At 35.7% G+C, this 16155-nt stretch overlaps 1 protein-coding gene across 5 annotated transcripts in view; it reads right to left on the bottom strand.

The window, feature by feature from the left end:
• The window catches only part of ARB2A (ARB2 cotranscriptional regulator A), a 398527-nt gene that overhangs the window by 338860 nt on the left and 43512 nt on the right, over positions 1–16155 (bottom strand). For all 5 annotated transcript variants that reach the window (XM_074328744.1, XM_074328741.1, XM_074328742.1 and 2 more), the window contains exon 3: positions 14630–14730. In XM_074328744.1, the coding sequence (XP_074184845.1) occupies positions 14630–14730 (101 nt within the window). The remainder of the gene's footprint in view (positions 1–14629; positions 14731–16155) is intronic.

Here is a 16155-nt window from a genome sequence, read left to right as displayed (position 1 = left end):
AGATGGCAGTTCCAGGGTGACAGACAGCATACTGTTTGGAAAGCTGCAACACTGTGACCAACTGATGGAAAAAACTTGGATTGAAGATAAGAATAAATCAGCTCAGTGGACCGAACTGCATGCTGTTATCCTTTCAGTAATGGAAGAATTAGACAACAAAAAAGGCCCCGAAGTTTGTGTGGATTCTGACTCATGGGTGGCAGTGAATGACTTGGTCATATGGTCAAGCAGGGGGCAACAGAAAACTGGACTGTTAAGGTAATGCAGAAATGCAGATCGGAGAGTACGGCAAAAAACCATGTGTGGTTCCCATGAGTAGGGGTCATGGCTCATGGGAATTCAAGGAACTCATTAAAGTAGGACATGATGATACCCATCAAAAGAATCAGAAGGTGACTAGAACCAACAAGCGAATAGTTTGCTCAACCAAGGTTGCCACTTTGGTTCATAAAATGTTGGGATACAGGGGAGCTGCAACCATGCAACATGGATGATCAACAGCTTATTGCTCTTGCACCCTCGGAGGCACAAAATGCCAGGAAGGACTGCCCTATCCACCAATGCGAAAGACAGACCATAAACAGCAATTGGGCAGATTTCCTACTGTAAAGGCTCTGCACATAGCTGGCAAGTGAACTTCAGAGGGTGCCAAAAAAATGTATACACATTTAAGAAAGGAAAACTGTATTAAAATTGTAATACTCAATATATACTGATAACAAAAGATGAATGTAAGTCACGTTTGACTTCTGCAATTACAAGAGGTGCTCAAAGTGGTTACCATCAGCATCCAGACATTATGGCAAACTACTGTTTGAGCAACATTGACCAGTGTCCACTTGTATGCATTTTTTTGGCACCCCCAGTATACTGGAACATCGCCCATAGCCCCAGGGGCCCCTAATGGGCGTAACAGATATAGACACTTATTCTGGACTGGGCTTTGCACACTGGGTGGTAGATGGAAATACTTAAAAGACAATAAAAGGGCTGGAGCAAAGAAAAAAATATTGTGCCAAGTTATATTTCTTCAGGTCAAACCTGCATTTTATGATGGTGCCCAACAATGGGTGAAGAAACAACACATCAAATAGACATAGCATGTTGCTTATCATTTCCTGAGTAGTGGTTTACAGGAAACTGGAACAGGCCACTCAACATTTGTTATCAAAAATGGGTGGCAATAAAGGCAAGAAGGGCTGGCTTACAAACCTTTACAAGTGTGTGCTCACAATCAACATGAAAGGGACCAAAGGCATGTCCACATGAGACAGATTCCTCTGCTTCTGCAAGGGATCTAAGGAACATGGGACTGGGGAGGCTGCTGGTATGACTACACAATTCTTCCCCACATCACCTTAACTATTTTACAAAGTAGTTCCAGAACTAGGACTTGAACTGTGGGTGCTGGAATCAGGAATAATATCAAAGCAAGAAACTGTAATTACAGCTTTAAACCTTTATGCCAGAATATTTAAGGGCCTGATGGGATGGATTATGCCTTCAACCCATGTGGAAAAACTGAGGTTGATAGTGATTGCAGCTACATTGCCTGGTGTCCAAAAAAGACCCTACTTCTGTATCTTTGTCACCTCACCCTGCATGAATGGGAATGTACTGAAGAAGGAAGCACTTTAGCTAGACTCAGATGTCTGCTGGCAAACCCGGCCAGCATTGTGGATGAACCTGATCTTCCTTCCAAAGGTGGATTGGCCTGGGTTAAAATCAGTAATGAACAGGAAGAAGAAATCGTAGTTTGGGGTAGATGAATGAATATGCATTAATGAATATGCAATGAGAGAATTCTAACACTTCTGCCTTGAGATAAGTTCAGACCAATAAAATAATATTGTGTCTTAAAAGATGCCCAAAAAGGTGAAGCTATTTGTTTACCACAACTGTCTCTGCTTTGGAACCCGACAGCCTCTCACCTGAGTAGCATCAAATTGGAGACATTTTGGTCATTTACTATGATGATGAATAGTACCAAGTGATGAATGAATGGAACTCTAGTAATATATCAGTATGTTTGATTCTCATTTTTCAGGTTAAATCTACTACAAAGGATATCATTTGGGAAGGAATTTAGAGGAATTACTCCCTGCTGGGCCACTGAACTATGCAACTCCTAGCAGACTGATCCCTCTTTAACTGTAAACCTTAATGACTGAAAGCTTAGAAAGGTTCCTGAATATAATGGACAAAATATAGCTGCTACATGCTCGTCGTGCCATAGTATCCTATGTACAGATACATCTCACCCTTGTTTCTGTGGGTGGAAAACTATTAAACAGGATAAACACGGGGTTTCTGATGGGAGAAAAGCAGTTGGAGTCACATGGTGGGCTTGAATACCACAGGGACTGCCTCTACCCTGAGCCTGAGGAATGCTATGTAACATTTATGGCATACTCAGACTAAATTACATCTAGGCGTGATCACTATCTGTGATGGTTAATTTCATGTGTCAACTTGCCTGGGCCGTGGTGCTCAGATGTTTTCAAACATTATTCTGGTTGTACCTGAGGGTGTTTTTGAATGAGATTAACATTTAAATCAGTGGACTGTGAGTAAAGCAGATTGCTCTCCACACTGTGGGTGGGCCTCATCCAATCAGTTAAAGTGCTTAATAGAATAAAGGTTGATCTCCTCCGAGCAAGAGAGAATTCTGCCTGCAGACTGTTTTTGGACTCAAACTGCATCAACTCTTCCTTAGTTCTCCAGCGTGCCAGTCTCCTCCTCAGATATTGGACTTACTCAGCCTCCTCTACCACATGAGTCAATTGCTTAAAAAAAATAAACATATTTCTCTCTCTCTCTCTCTCTCTCTCTCTCTCTCTATATATATATATATATATATATATATATATATATATATACATATATATATGTGTATATATATATATATATACACACACATACATACATGCATACATATATAACCTATTGGTTGTTGGTTGTTTCTCTGGAGAACCCTGATGGATATACTATCCATTTAGCTACCAACACATCTAGTAAAGGGAAAGATATATTAAACACTAAGAGAAATAAAATATTATACACATTATAATAGAATTATTTTAAAAGCACATATGAGACACAAATCCATTTTATCCTATGTGGATGAGAGAAAGCTTTCTTAGACGTTGATCTAGACTTGAAAGAGGAATAAATATTCTGCAGCATCCCTAGCACGAAATGGTCCATGCATGATGAGAGGCCCAGAGAAATAATACGGCATGGCACATTAGAAAACTGCAAGCAAGTTTATATAGTTCAAGCACCAGGTGAGTAGGCACTGGGCAAGAGAGGAAGCAAGTGATGAAGTCAGAAAAATATAAAAGGTCCATCTCATGAAAGATCTGGTATGACAAGGCAAGTAGTCTAAATTTCATTTTGTAGAGAACCATACAAAGGGAAAAACAGGCAGACTTGACCACCATTTCAGCTTTAAAAGATAGCTCTGACAACATTGTTGAACAGGTTCAGAGAGATGGAAATGGTGGGAGGGGAGCAGGCATGGATGGACCACATCAGAGGTAATATCTTAGTCTAATCAGGCTGACATAACAAAGTACCACTGATCTGGTGGCTTAAACAACAGAAATTTATTTCTCACATTTCTGGAGGCTGGGAAGTGCCAGCTCAAGATGCTGGTTGATAAGCTTCCTAGTGAGGCTCTGTTCCTGGATTGCAGACAGCTACCTGCTTTCTATGTCCTCACAGGGCTCACCTGGCCTTGAGAGAGAGGGAAGGAGGGAGGGAGGGAGAGAAGTAGCTCTCTTCCTCGTCTTATAAAGCTACCACTCCTATCAGATTAGGATCCCACTCTTATGACCTCATTTAACCTTAATTACTTCCCGAAAGCCTTACCTTCAAATACAATCACATTAGGGGTTAGGGCTTCAATACATGCCTTCTGACAGGTGGACACAATTCCGTCCGTAGCTGAATTGCAGTCACCTACTTAAGAGATGATGTAGATCAGACTTAAGCTAAACCAACAGCAATGGAGATGAAAATAGATGTGATGCTAAGAAGATAAAATAACCAGATCTGGTCACAAGCTAAACTTGAAGAGTGAGAGGACTGTGAAGTTTCTGACTTACATAACTGGATGAGGTAGTACAGGTATCTCCTGCTTTTCGGAAGTGTGAGTTATGCCACTTTGCTCTTATGGAATACCTGCATTAGTACCTCTTTTCCCTAAACAGAAAGAAATCCGAAGAGGATTTTCCTTTTTACAAATGCTAATTGTTTCTTTATTCCATTTTGGCTCATGGAGGGTTACATAGGAACGTTCTACTTTCAGATAGCAGGGCAATCGGGTACCATCCATTTAATCTGGGAAAGCAGGTTATTGGCCCAACAGAACCACAGGGGCTTCAGAGCTGGGAAAATGTAGGTCCACTAAAGAGTGGAAGTGTGAAGTCATATTGAAATCAGAGGGATTACTGAATATCTGTTTACTGAAGACTCCATTGTCACTAACAGGTCTGAGGTTTGATTTTGCCCCAGTTACAAATTAATCAGTTAGCCTGTTACTGTTTTGTGGAGTGCTGATAGCAGACACAAAACTTCTGGGTCAGAGACAAAGGACTTTTATTAGTCACAGCACAGCATCAGCATGTTTGCAGTGGTTCCCTGGACCCCAAGTCCCTGCGGGGGGGGGGGGGAATAACGTGATAAAAGCCCAGATGGATACTGTACACACAGCGATTTGGCTCAAAGCTGGGGAATACTGCGTTTGGGGAGCCTACCATGTTATAGCAAGCTATAAGCAAGCGTGTTCTTTGTCCCAGAAGGAAACATGATCTCATCCTTCAAGCTGCTTGCTACAAACACAACCCTGAGACATGGCCCAGGTAATAAGCAGGCAGTGCCTTGTGTCCTTGGCAGATCCGATAAGACATATATAGTAGTATGAGAGGCTCAAAGACCATCACAACACTCACCCACCTAGTTCACTCCCTCGGTGACTACAAATGTGTTTATGCCTCAGGCAAAATACCAAGCAAGCAATTTTGAAAGCATTGGAACAAACTATTTGGAGACAGCTCAAGTGCTAGAATGGATGTTGTTACCCCAGAGAAAAGTACTCCAAATTCTAGTTTTCCAGTGTCCGGAATAAAATAGTACCTTCCTAGACACTGAAGAGAAGACTGACAGTGAACAGCCCCACTGACATACAAGCAGCTCCTTCAAGCTTCCTATTATCATTTTCTTCCTTTACCCCAATATTTAATTGTAAAACTTTCCAAACATATAGAAAAGTTAAAAAAATAGTACAATAAACACCTTTGTAGCTACCACTTTGATTGAACAACTGTTAACATTTTGCCATATATGCTTTTTCATTTCTGCGGGGTTTTTTACCCTTTCTTTCTGAAGAAGCATTTAAAAATAACTTGCAGGCATCATGACCTTCTCCCTATTTCACATGCATCATCTAAGAATAAGGACATTTTCTCACATACCCATAATACCATTATCACACCTTAAAAAATTAACAATTCTTCCTCAAGTGCTCCTAAAAAGTGTAGGGTTTTTTTTTTGTTTTATATTATTTTTTGAACCAAAAGTCCTATCAATGTTCACACATTGAATTTGATTGCTGTCTCGTCTATTTTCGTATACAACCGTCTCCCCCACCTTCAACACATAGATCTTTTTAACACTTGTCATTCACTTTTTGATGAGACCAGATCAATTGTCTTTTACATGTCCCACATTCTGGATTCGTTGGCTTGTGTCGTTGTGGTCACTTACTTTTTTCCTTATTCCCTGTATTTTGTCAAAACTGGAAGCTACATTTAAAAGTCTGAATACAGTCAGATTTTCAACATACATAACAGGAATACACATAGTTAATGCTGTGTCCTTCAAATTACATCGTATCAGAAGACATGTGGTGGCAGGTTGTTCTACCAGTGATACTAACTTTGTTTATTCAGGTGTAAGTGCTGACAGCTACATCTCTTATTTTAAGGTACATATTTTTCCCTTTACAATTGCAAGAACTCTGTGAGCTGATGCTTTGGTACTATGCAAATATACTTACAAATATTCTCACATCCTTTCACCTAATGAAATTAGCTCCCATTGATAATCCTCATCTAAACCAATTATTTCATGGAGGGATTGTTTAGTAGTTTTCTATTACTAATGTACCTAATTAACACAAACTTAGCAGCTTTAAACAACACAATTTAGCATCTCACAATTTCTGGGTCACTAATTTGAGTTGGTTCTACTGCTTTCTCTGTTCTAGGTTTCACAAGGCCACAATCAAGGTGTCAGAAGACTGGGCTCTGGAAAGAGTTCACTTCCAGGTTCATTCAGGTTGTTGGAAAAATCCACTTCATTGAGGTGCAGGACTGAGATCCCATTTCTTTGCTGGCTGTTGGGGAACACACTTAGCTCCCACAGGCCTCTCTCTGGTTCTTGCACGTGGCCCCTGTATCTCAGAGCCAGAAACAGTGTGCTGAATCCTTCTTCTGCTTGGAATCTCTGGCTTCCCTTCTGCTTCACCGTCTTCCTTCCTCTTCTGGGGAATCTGTGACTGACTCTTCAGCCTTTCTCTTTTGCTTTTAATGGCTATAGGATTGCACTAGAAAATCCAGGATAATCTCCGTATCTTAAGGTCAGCTGACTAGTAACCTTAATTACCTCTGCATAGTACCTTCACAGTTGCACTTAATGTTTGATTGAATAGCCAGGGAATGGGAATCTTGGGGAAACAACTTTAGGCTTATGCCTACTAGAGGTGGCAAAATGGTGATATTTAAATTCTACCATATTTTTACTTTTACTAGCCAGATTTCTTTAGTGAAAAAGAGCATTCCTTCCTCACCTGCAAATTAATTATAGTTCCTCACAAAAAGGCTACCTAATTATTTCCCTTTGATTACCAATTTTCAGATATTTTTCATCTGATGATGGCAACTTATATTTTAAAAAATATAATGGAGCCATGTCTTTTTATTAAATGTTTTATAATCACTAGCACTCTTATTGTTTTTATCCTCAAATTGTCCCAATTTTGGCCAAAGGAAGCCCTTTCAAGTTGGTTCTTCTGTCCTTTTCATGTACTTCCATTAGACCGTTGGCTTTCCAGCAAAACATTATGTCCTAGGATCATCTTGTATTTTCTCAGTCCTAGATCTGGAATAATAAGCCTTTTCTCCAAGGAGCCCTGACTCCTTTTCTTAGGCAATGCATTTAGGAACCAAGATCTCACCACTAAGTGTACTCATTGCTACCAGAGAATCATTTCCAGGCCTTTCCATTTGGTAGAACTAGGAAATATATACTTAAAACACAATGAGTTTGTAGTGCTATTCCAAAATTCATTATTTCAGTCTATAGGGATTTTCTTAACTGCTTTGATGCTATATTTTGTATATCTTTTCTCTAATCCTGAAAATTATAGTTCACAATATTTACTCTTTTATTTTAATATACCACATTCATAGAATAGTATCAAAATTATTATACCAATATCACTGTTTACAATAAAACCACTGAGTTAATTTTAACATTTCACTGGCCATTCGTCTTATGCTTAGGATAAACCCAGCAAAGGAATTACAAAGTACTATATTCAAAGGACAGCTGAAAGAATTATTTTTTCTATTTGGTTATGTTGCCAACTATATATACACTTAGGACCAACTTTCAATTACAAAGTACTATATTCAAAGGACATCTGAAAAAATTATTTTTTCTATTTGGTTATGTTGCCAACTATATATACACTTAGGACCAACAGCTTCGACTTCTTTTCAATTTACGTATGCATTTTACCTCCTAACATATTAAAATACGTATACAGTTTAGAAATCAAAGATATACAAAAAAGTATTAGAGATTTCTTAGTGGTATCCCTTCATCTTATTCTTCTATATTTCCAAAGATAAACATTATTAATTTTGAGTTTATCTTTGTATATTTTTCGCACAAAAATAAATAGATATATTTTTTTCCTCCTTTCTCACACAAAAGGGAAAAATGCATCTGTATTTTTGTAAGTATTGGCAATTTCTATTCTGAAGGGATTATATTATCTTACATTCCCACCAGCAACATATAAGAGGTCCTTTCTCTCTCTCCAGTTTCATCTACTGAGTGTGCTGTCAAGCTTATAGATTTTTGTCAACCTGACAGGTGAGCAATGTTATTTCAGTACAGTCTTCATTAACATGTCTCTTATTATTAGTGAGCTTTAAACATCTTTTCACACGTTTAAAGGCTATTTGCATTTTTTTCCCTGAACTGCTTGTTCATGCCTAGTGTTCATTGGTGGGTTTTTCTTGTGGTTGTTGATTTTTTTATTTTACCTTTTCCTTTTCAAGTTTTAGAAGAACTAGTAGTCTTTGGCTGCTTCCTTGGTAGCTGATATGCCAAAATATTTCCAGCTCATGAATTTATTTCTTGCCCTAGACTGGAACACATTTCTCCGAAGAACTCAGGTTGCTTTAATGAGCAGTATTTCAAAATCACAATCGTTGATACTGGGTTGGTATTTCAAAACTATAATCAGTGTTACTGGGTTGATAGGTGTTATTTCATTTTTTGTGTTTACATCTCTGATCCATTTGGAGTTCATTCTGATGTGCATTTTGAGGTCTAGTCAAATTTTACATTCTTAAGTATTATTATCTAGCTATTACTTAAAGTGCTTTTACCTCTAATTATTTATGATTGCACCATAACATAAACTATATTTCTGTGTATTTGAACTTTTAATGTATTGCTGGACTTTGCAATTGGTCTGTGTGTCTGTTCATATGTCAATGCTTAAAATCACATTGATTTTAAGAGGCTTACAGTTTTTCTCAGTTGGGTTTGCTCATTATTTCATTTGACTATTTCAATTCCAAGATGTCTAATTACTAATATCATCCTGGATATAGAATCCCACTCATAGGAATGGATGCTAGAGAGAGATGGAAATCAAGAAAATTGCTAACCAACTCTGGGCCAATGGTCATTTCTTTGCCTACCATAGAAAGATAAGTTTCATGTCAGTAATAACAAATAGAAAAGGAGATAGAAAGGGGAGAGAAAAAGAAGAAATTAAACCTTCATAATAATAATAAAGGTAAATTAGAAATTTTAAACAGTGCAGTGCTATTTTCATTCCATGTTCCTAAAACTTGCTTGGCATATTAAAGAATATAAAATATCACATTTATACATCTTACTTATTCCTCACAATGGCACAGATAATTTAATCCACATTTTACAGTAAGTCTCAGAAATCTCTTTCTAAAGTCACATTGATAGTGATTGAGCCAGAACCAGGACCCAGAGCTCCTGATGGCCAGCCTTTTGTTTCTGTCACAATATCAGATGTGTAAATCTCACATTATATAAAGATATTAATCATATACAAATAATCACATTATATTCAAATATTTGCATATTAATGATAATTTATCTTATTGTTCCTTACTTTAAGTTGCTCCTATTTCATATACCTGAATATAGCCACCGAAAAAAACCTTTAAGACACCACTGGCCCCAATGGCCTATATTCTTTAATACATTCCATCTTTTAAAATATAACATTTTCAGTAATTTTTCTACTATTTTACAAGGCATATTACTAATTCAGGTACAGGAAAAAAAATTATGCCCTTAGTTCTTTTTATAAGTGTTATTTGATTCAGGAGGAAAAAGCTAAGTTTATAGGACTACCTAATCACTGCTATTCTCTTATTAAGCACATTGACAATTTATTAATTCTTAAAGAGGTAATTAAGATAAATATCAAAGGAAATGCAAAGACCCAAATTAGGCAAGAAAATCAAATCTCTCTTTCATCAGAATTTCTGCTGGTTTATAAATTCTCCATTTAATAGTAATTCAGTATTGACATGAAAGAGTTGACAAAATTTTACAAGTTATTAGGTGCAAAAGTAATTACAGTTTAAAAGGTTAAAAACTGCAATTACTTTTGCACCAACCTAATACACACTGAATTTTTACCATTCCATTACTACTTAATATGATTACCTTTCAAGTGTTTCTGATTGAGTCTACTAAAAGCATTATTCCCTAGCATTCAACTCATATATGTATGTTGTATGTGTGTGTGTGTATATATATATATGTATGGTGTGTGTGTGTGTGTATATTCACACACACACACACACACAACATACATATATGCCTAATTATGCCTAATGTGTGTATATATATATATATATATATATATATATATATATATATTAAAGACTTTTATTTTGAAAATTACCCTTTCACATCATTCTACCACCACTTTAAACTTAGTCTTATTCTTCCAATAAGAAATATACTTCTTTCTCAATTTAGAGAAATTATACAAACTTATCAAAGGCTATGTTTTTATCAAGCTGTATTTAGATAGTTATATATATATTATTTTATATCAAGCTATATTTAGTTATATATTATATAGATAGTAATATATTATATATATTAAATACATTGTGTATTGTATATATATTAGTTACATATATACAACTATAGATAGTAATATATACACATCTTAGTTACACATATATAACTATAGATAGTAATATATACACATATTACTATCTATAGTTATATATGTAACTAATATAGTATATATACTACTATCTATAGTAATATATATAACTACATAGTGTGTGTGTATATATATATAAATGAATTATCTATATATTAGCAAAAGCATTTATTTGACTATGAAGATGTAACTTAGTGAAAGAGTATTCTTTTGTGTGGTTATGGCATGAATTCAAAAAAAACTGACAACTCAGTTTATTTTACTTACACAGTAAGTTTAATTTACATAAAAATGATAGAGCATTTCAGGAGTAAGTCTTAAAAACAATTTCTGCTGAATTGACTGCTATAATAATCTCCTTAAGAGAGAAATAAACATAAACTAAAACAGCAGTTGTGAAATATATATAGTAGCTCTCAGCTGAAGACAAAACTTGATATTTGGTAGAAAAACAGTATAAAATCAGAAGGGGTTTTGTTTTAGATTGCCGGCTAAAGTCAAAATCTGTTTCCTTAAAACTTCAAATTAGAAAATTTTCATTAACATATCATTTCCCTTTCTTCCAAACTTCAATCTTAAGCATATCAAAAGCTGTTTATTAAGGCAGGCTCCCAGGCAATAAACTCGAATTTGCACTATCTTCTGACTTCTGCCCTATCAAGGAAAAGGAGGAGGTTTCCAGTGCTTCTATGTCCAGAATGTTGGGGAGATGCTTTCTACGGGTTCTTGCTTAATGGAACTAGAGATCTTATTGGTAATATGAAGTACTAAATTATTTGCAAGAGTTAAATACAAAGGTTTGTTTTCTAGAAACTGTGTACAGTTACATAAAAAACTTACATTTTCTCAGTTATAGTGACATGAGTCAGAGTTTGATTATGAAGGTTAAAAATTTTCCAACAGAATATGGCACAAATATAGTTTATTTCTTATCAAGTAATTTTCATCAGCAAAGCTTTAATAGTCTGAAGCTCATAGAACTTAGATAGAAGTTAGAATAAAATAATGAAAAATTACTTAGCTTTACAAATAAGAAAAATTTCATTAACATATCATTTCCCTTTCTTTCAATAAGAAAGCACGTCTTTATGTTTAAATTCCTAACATTAAGAAATTCCCTAAAATGCCTAGATCCAGAATTTATACTAGCTTACATATTTGTATCATACTCATTTATTATTTATTCAACAAATACCATGAGAACACAGTTTCCTCAAATTTCTTTAAAAAGATTGTAATACAGAGTGAAGTCCCTTCAGAAAAAAAAAGCAAACTCATGCCTTTAGTGTACTTTCTAACATTATTTTCTTTTTTTAATTATATTCTCATTTATTTTTTATTTAATTTTTAATCTTGCTAAATGGCATTCATCTTTAAATTGCCTGAGACCATTTTTGGAAGACAACAAGATAGGAAGAAAGAGATAATGGGAATAAAGGAAACTGAGACTAGAGAAAGATTGTAACAAAGGACACGAGGGAGGTCTTTCTAAAGGAAGGATGACATATAAGCCAAAACCTGAAGGCAGGTGGAGGTAGGAGTATAGTGAACAAGGAAGGAAAAAACATTTCAAAGAGAGAAAAGAGTGTGAAGGAAGGATAATAATTTGGTTACATTTAACTTGAAACTTGAAGGCATAGCTCAGAAATAGAAAACAAGGAGAATGGATGAAACAACAGGTCCACATTTGTGTTAAATCTCACTATAATGAACCCTAACAAATTCGCCATAGTGAAAATATGTCATTATTTGTATATAACTAGAACTCATACATTTCATTCCTAAAATGTCAGAAATGAAATTCAATCAATAACCAATATTCAACAGTGAAATTAGCAATGAAAACAAGTATTTCAGACTTTCATCACTGACCCTTGGGTCCTTTGCTGTGCTGAGTTTTAAGGTGTGTGTCCTATTGATCAATAAGTTAGAGAAATAAAAGGAATTGGTACTTGAAGCTCATGGGTCCACTGACCTAAATTTGAAAAACATTGCATCAAAAATTAAATCATGTGATTTTGCGTGATCACTTGGGGCCAATGTGCCCATGAACACAAATGCAAATGTAAGCACAGGAGGGAGGGACCTAGATAATGCAGAACATTCTATCTGTCTGTCTGTCTGTCTGTCTGTCTGTCTGTCTGTCTATCTATCTATCTATCTATCTATCTATCTATCTATCTATCTATCTATCTATCTATCTAAAATCACTAAAGTGAAACTCAAAACATTTTGTTTATCGTGGAATAAGATCCACCAAAATTAAATCTGTGACCCTCCTTATTTCTAAAACCTAGGTAGGAGATTCTAAGAGAATTCACTTACACACGGGATTATCTAATAAAGACACACTAGCTGGACTGTGATAGAGTTTGAGAGTGAAAAAGACGCAGATGCCAAAACGAACAAGGAATGTTTGGAGAACAGTACCTGTCTAAGCGAAAAAGTGCATATGGCTTATGGCAAAGAGTAAAATGTAAGTCCTACTAAAACAAAACAAAACCAACAAAAAAAAACAACCCCAGTCTCCATAAGGCCATACAGTACGGATATTTTATAATCAAAATATTACTAGTTTGTAGTATATAATTATTGAATTCAAGTGGAAATGGGCACACTTGTTTCTGTGTTAAGCAAAAAATAATGAGGGCATTAAATATACTTAAATTATAAATGCTGCAGAACAACATAAAGAACTATGAAGGGCCTAAGATTTTATCCTGCTTGGAAGCTAAGAAGTTAGCCTGCAACAGTTTCGTGGATGCTACCAGAAGACACTAATCTCTTGAGTCAGAGACAAAGAACTTTATTACAAAGAACTTTATTATTTATCAGGGTAGAGAAGGCAGTATGAACTTCATGTTTTCTTCTGCTCCTCTGGTCCCTCAAATCCCAAAAGGTCAATGTGGACAGCCCAAGGGTAGAGGCTGAGCTGAGTGGGACTGGATCACAGCTGAGGCCTCCCACTTACGAAGCCCAATCTTATAAGGGGGTTGGTGGCTGGCAAACCTCCCTACTCTTTGCTACAAGTACGGGAAGGGAAGAGTGTTATTTTTAGTACCTTGGACAGCAAACAAATCTGCCCTCTGCCGAGGAAGACAATCATTGTTGTCTTAAGTGGTTTCCTATACAAATATATTTGCATAGGAGAGAGAGTCCAGAAAAGAAGCTGTCAATGCCTTTACTCAGAGACATGCACAAATGCAAGAAACTCTTGGAGAATTGTCTCCTAGCAAACATAAGCTGTTTTATATATTCATGCTATTGTTTAACCAAGTAATCTATTTGATAATCTTATTAAAAAGTCAAAAATGAATAAATGTCAGCATTTCCTTAGAGAAGTAAAATAGTTGTCTACTTAATCACATTAAACAAATGTGTCCATATGCATTCTACTAAAAATACTTAACATGACACAGAATGAGTAAAAATTCTGACTAACAAAACATTCACCTGAATGACAAATGACATTTTCAAAGGTTCCTACCAGCAGTATCACCTGAGATACCTAACAGTTACAAGGCCTAATCCTTCGTCAAGTCAAAGATAAGTAGGTTAAACCCAATTTGTTAGCCAAATAAATCTTCTTCATATAGATAAGCACTTTTAAAAAACACACTTATTGAGGAATAATTGACAAATACAATTTTATGTATTTGAAGTATACAAAGTGATGATTTGATATACATATCACTGTAAAATGATTATCAAGATCAAGATAATTAAAATATCCATCTCCTCACATAGTTAACTCTTTTTTTTTAGATAAGCACTTAAAAGAACACTTATTCTTCCTGGCATAACAGAGGATTTGACCTCTTAAAACATTAGAAAAATAAAATAAAATTTGGCATGAATTTGTTTTCTAATGTAATGACTCACTACGAAATATTAAGATCATAGGAAGACTATGTTTGCATAAAAGTATAAACTTTTGAACTGAAATATGTTTCTAATATGACCATTAAAAAAATAAAACACTTCTTTAAATTCACTTTTTCTGGAAAGAGTGCATGAACTGCTTCAACTTTTAAACTTTTATTCAGACTATTTCAAATCGGAAAAACAAGGTTGAATCTGTATTTATGACCATACCTCTCCTAGAGCTTCGTATCTTTTCTGGTTCCATCTGTGCAAGTCTTCCCGGTAGTTAAAAACAAACGGTTCCCCAGTTTTTATGTGTCTTAACTGTCCCTCTAGAAGATAAACAAACAATATTGCTATGATTAAGAGTACACTTATAATATAGAAAGTACAACTAATAATGTCTGATAAAAATTTAAAAGCACTTTCCCAGAACAGTTCCATTTATTATTAGATATTTTTCTTCAACTATCAATATAATGCAAACATATAAATACTATAAAAGAATGGGCCCAAGTACTCAAATGCTATGCTTTTCGATCTTCGTTTTCTAATCTAAAGTAAATGAACAATATTTGAGGGACTACAATATATAAGGATGTTTGCTAGCTACAGCTGTAAACATGGTCCCAGCTCTGAAGCTTAGAGGCTACCTACGAGTAAGGAGTAAAATCATAAGTATTAAAAAGTTAAGCAACTTTTCAAGAAGTTAAATGAGGATGAATGTAGTCAACAATCTAAAAACTTGCACAGGCAATTCATGTAGACAATAAAGTCTAAAACGAGTTTGGAAAAATGAAGGACCCCCTACAGGCTAAAACAGATTCAGAAGATTTCAGTGCAATTTCTCAGTTAGGCCTTGAAATACAGGTAGAATTTCAAAGAGAAAACAGAGAGGCAGTGAGCCAACACAGGTTTGGACCCTCAAGTCAGACTCAATTAAAAGATTTTACTGCATAAATTATATAAATGTCTAATCGCTATGCTGTACACCTGCAACTAATATAAAATAATATTGAATGTCAACTGTAATTTAAAAAAATAATTAATTAAAAAAAGAGCTTTTACTGAAAATAAATCACTAATATTTTCAAGGGTACAAGCAATCAAGAGACACAGACAAAACAGGGAGAGGTCTGGGACAGCCTGGGGATTCTTCCCACATCCTTTCCGCTCACTGGATAGCACTCTCTGGTCCAGTGTAGGTGAAGTTTCTAAGTGAGTCATACAGTTTATGCCACACATTGGTGAGCATTTTGGTTACATAACCATTCCTAGTTGATGTGCCAGACAGTGGTATTGCTTATGTAATATTCTTCAGAAAAACATGCCTCACATATCCACAGAGTATAGGTTTGTTTACCATAAGCAAAGCCAAACCAGTCATCCAGTTCAAAGTAGTCTGTGGATGAGGACTCTCACAGCAAACATTACTCTGTATTCACTAAAAGATTAAATTATTAGCGTGCTTACAAGGAGAAAAGACCCAGCCACCTGTCTTCTTTCTTTCCCCAGGAGTATTCCTCTGGCAATCAGGAGATAAATAGACCACAGGTGAATTGCTTTACACTGCCTACCCCCTCATCCCTCCCAGCTATATAAACAAAATTCTGAAAAATAGTCAGCAAATTCAAATAACCCAGTTTAACAGAAACAAAAGAGTAGTGAGCCAAAGAGTACAACGTAACACTGGAGGACATATTGGGATCAACCAGTGGAAGGCCAGTGTCGTGCAGGGAGGCCTGCGGGGTCTCTAC

The sequence above is a fragment of the Rhinolophus sinicus genome, linkage group LG03, assembly GCF_036562045.2.
Source record: "Rhinolophus sinicus isolate RSC01 linkage group LG03, ASM3656204v1, whole genome shotgun sequence".
NCBI lineage: Eukaryota > Metazoa > Chordata > Mammalia > Chiroptera > Rhinolophidae > Rhinolophus > Rhinolophus sinicus.
This window is presented reverse-complemented; position numbering and strand designations above follow the sequence as displayed.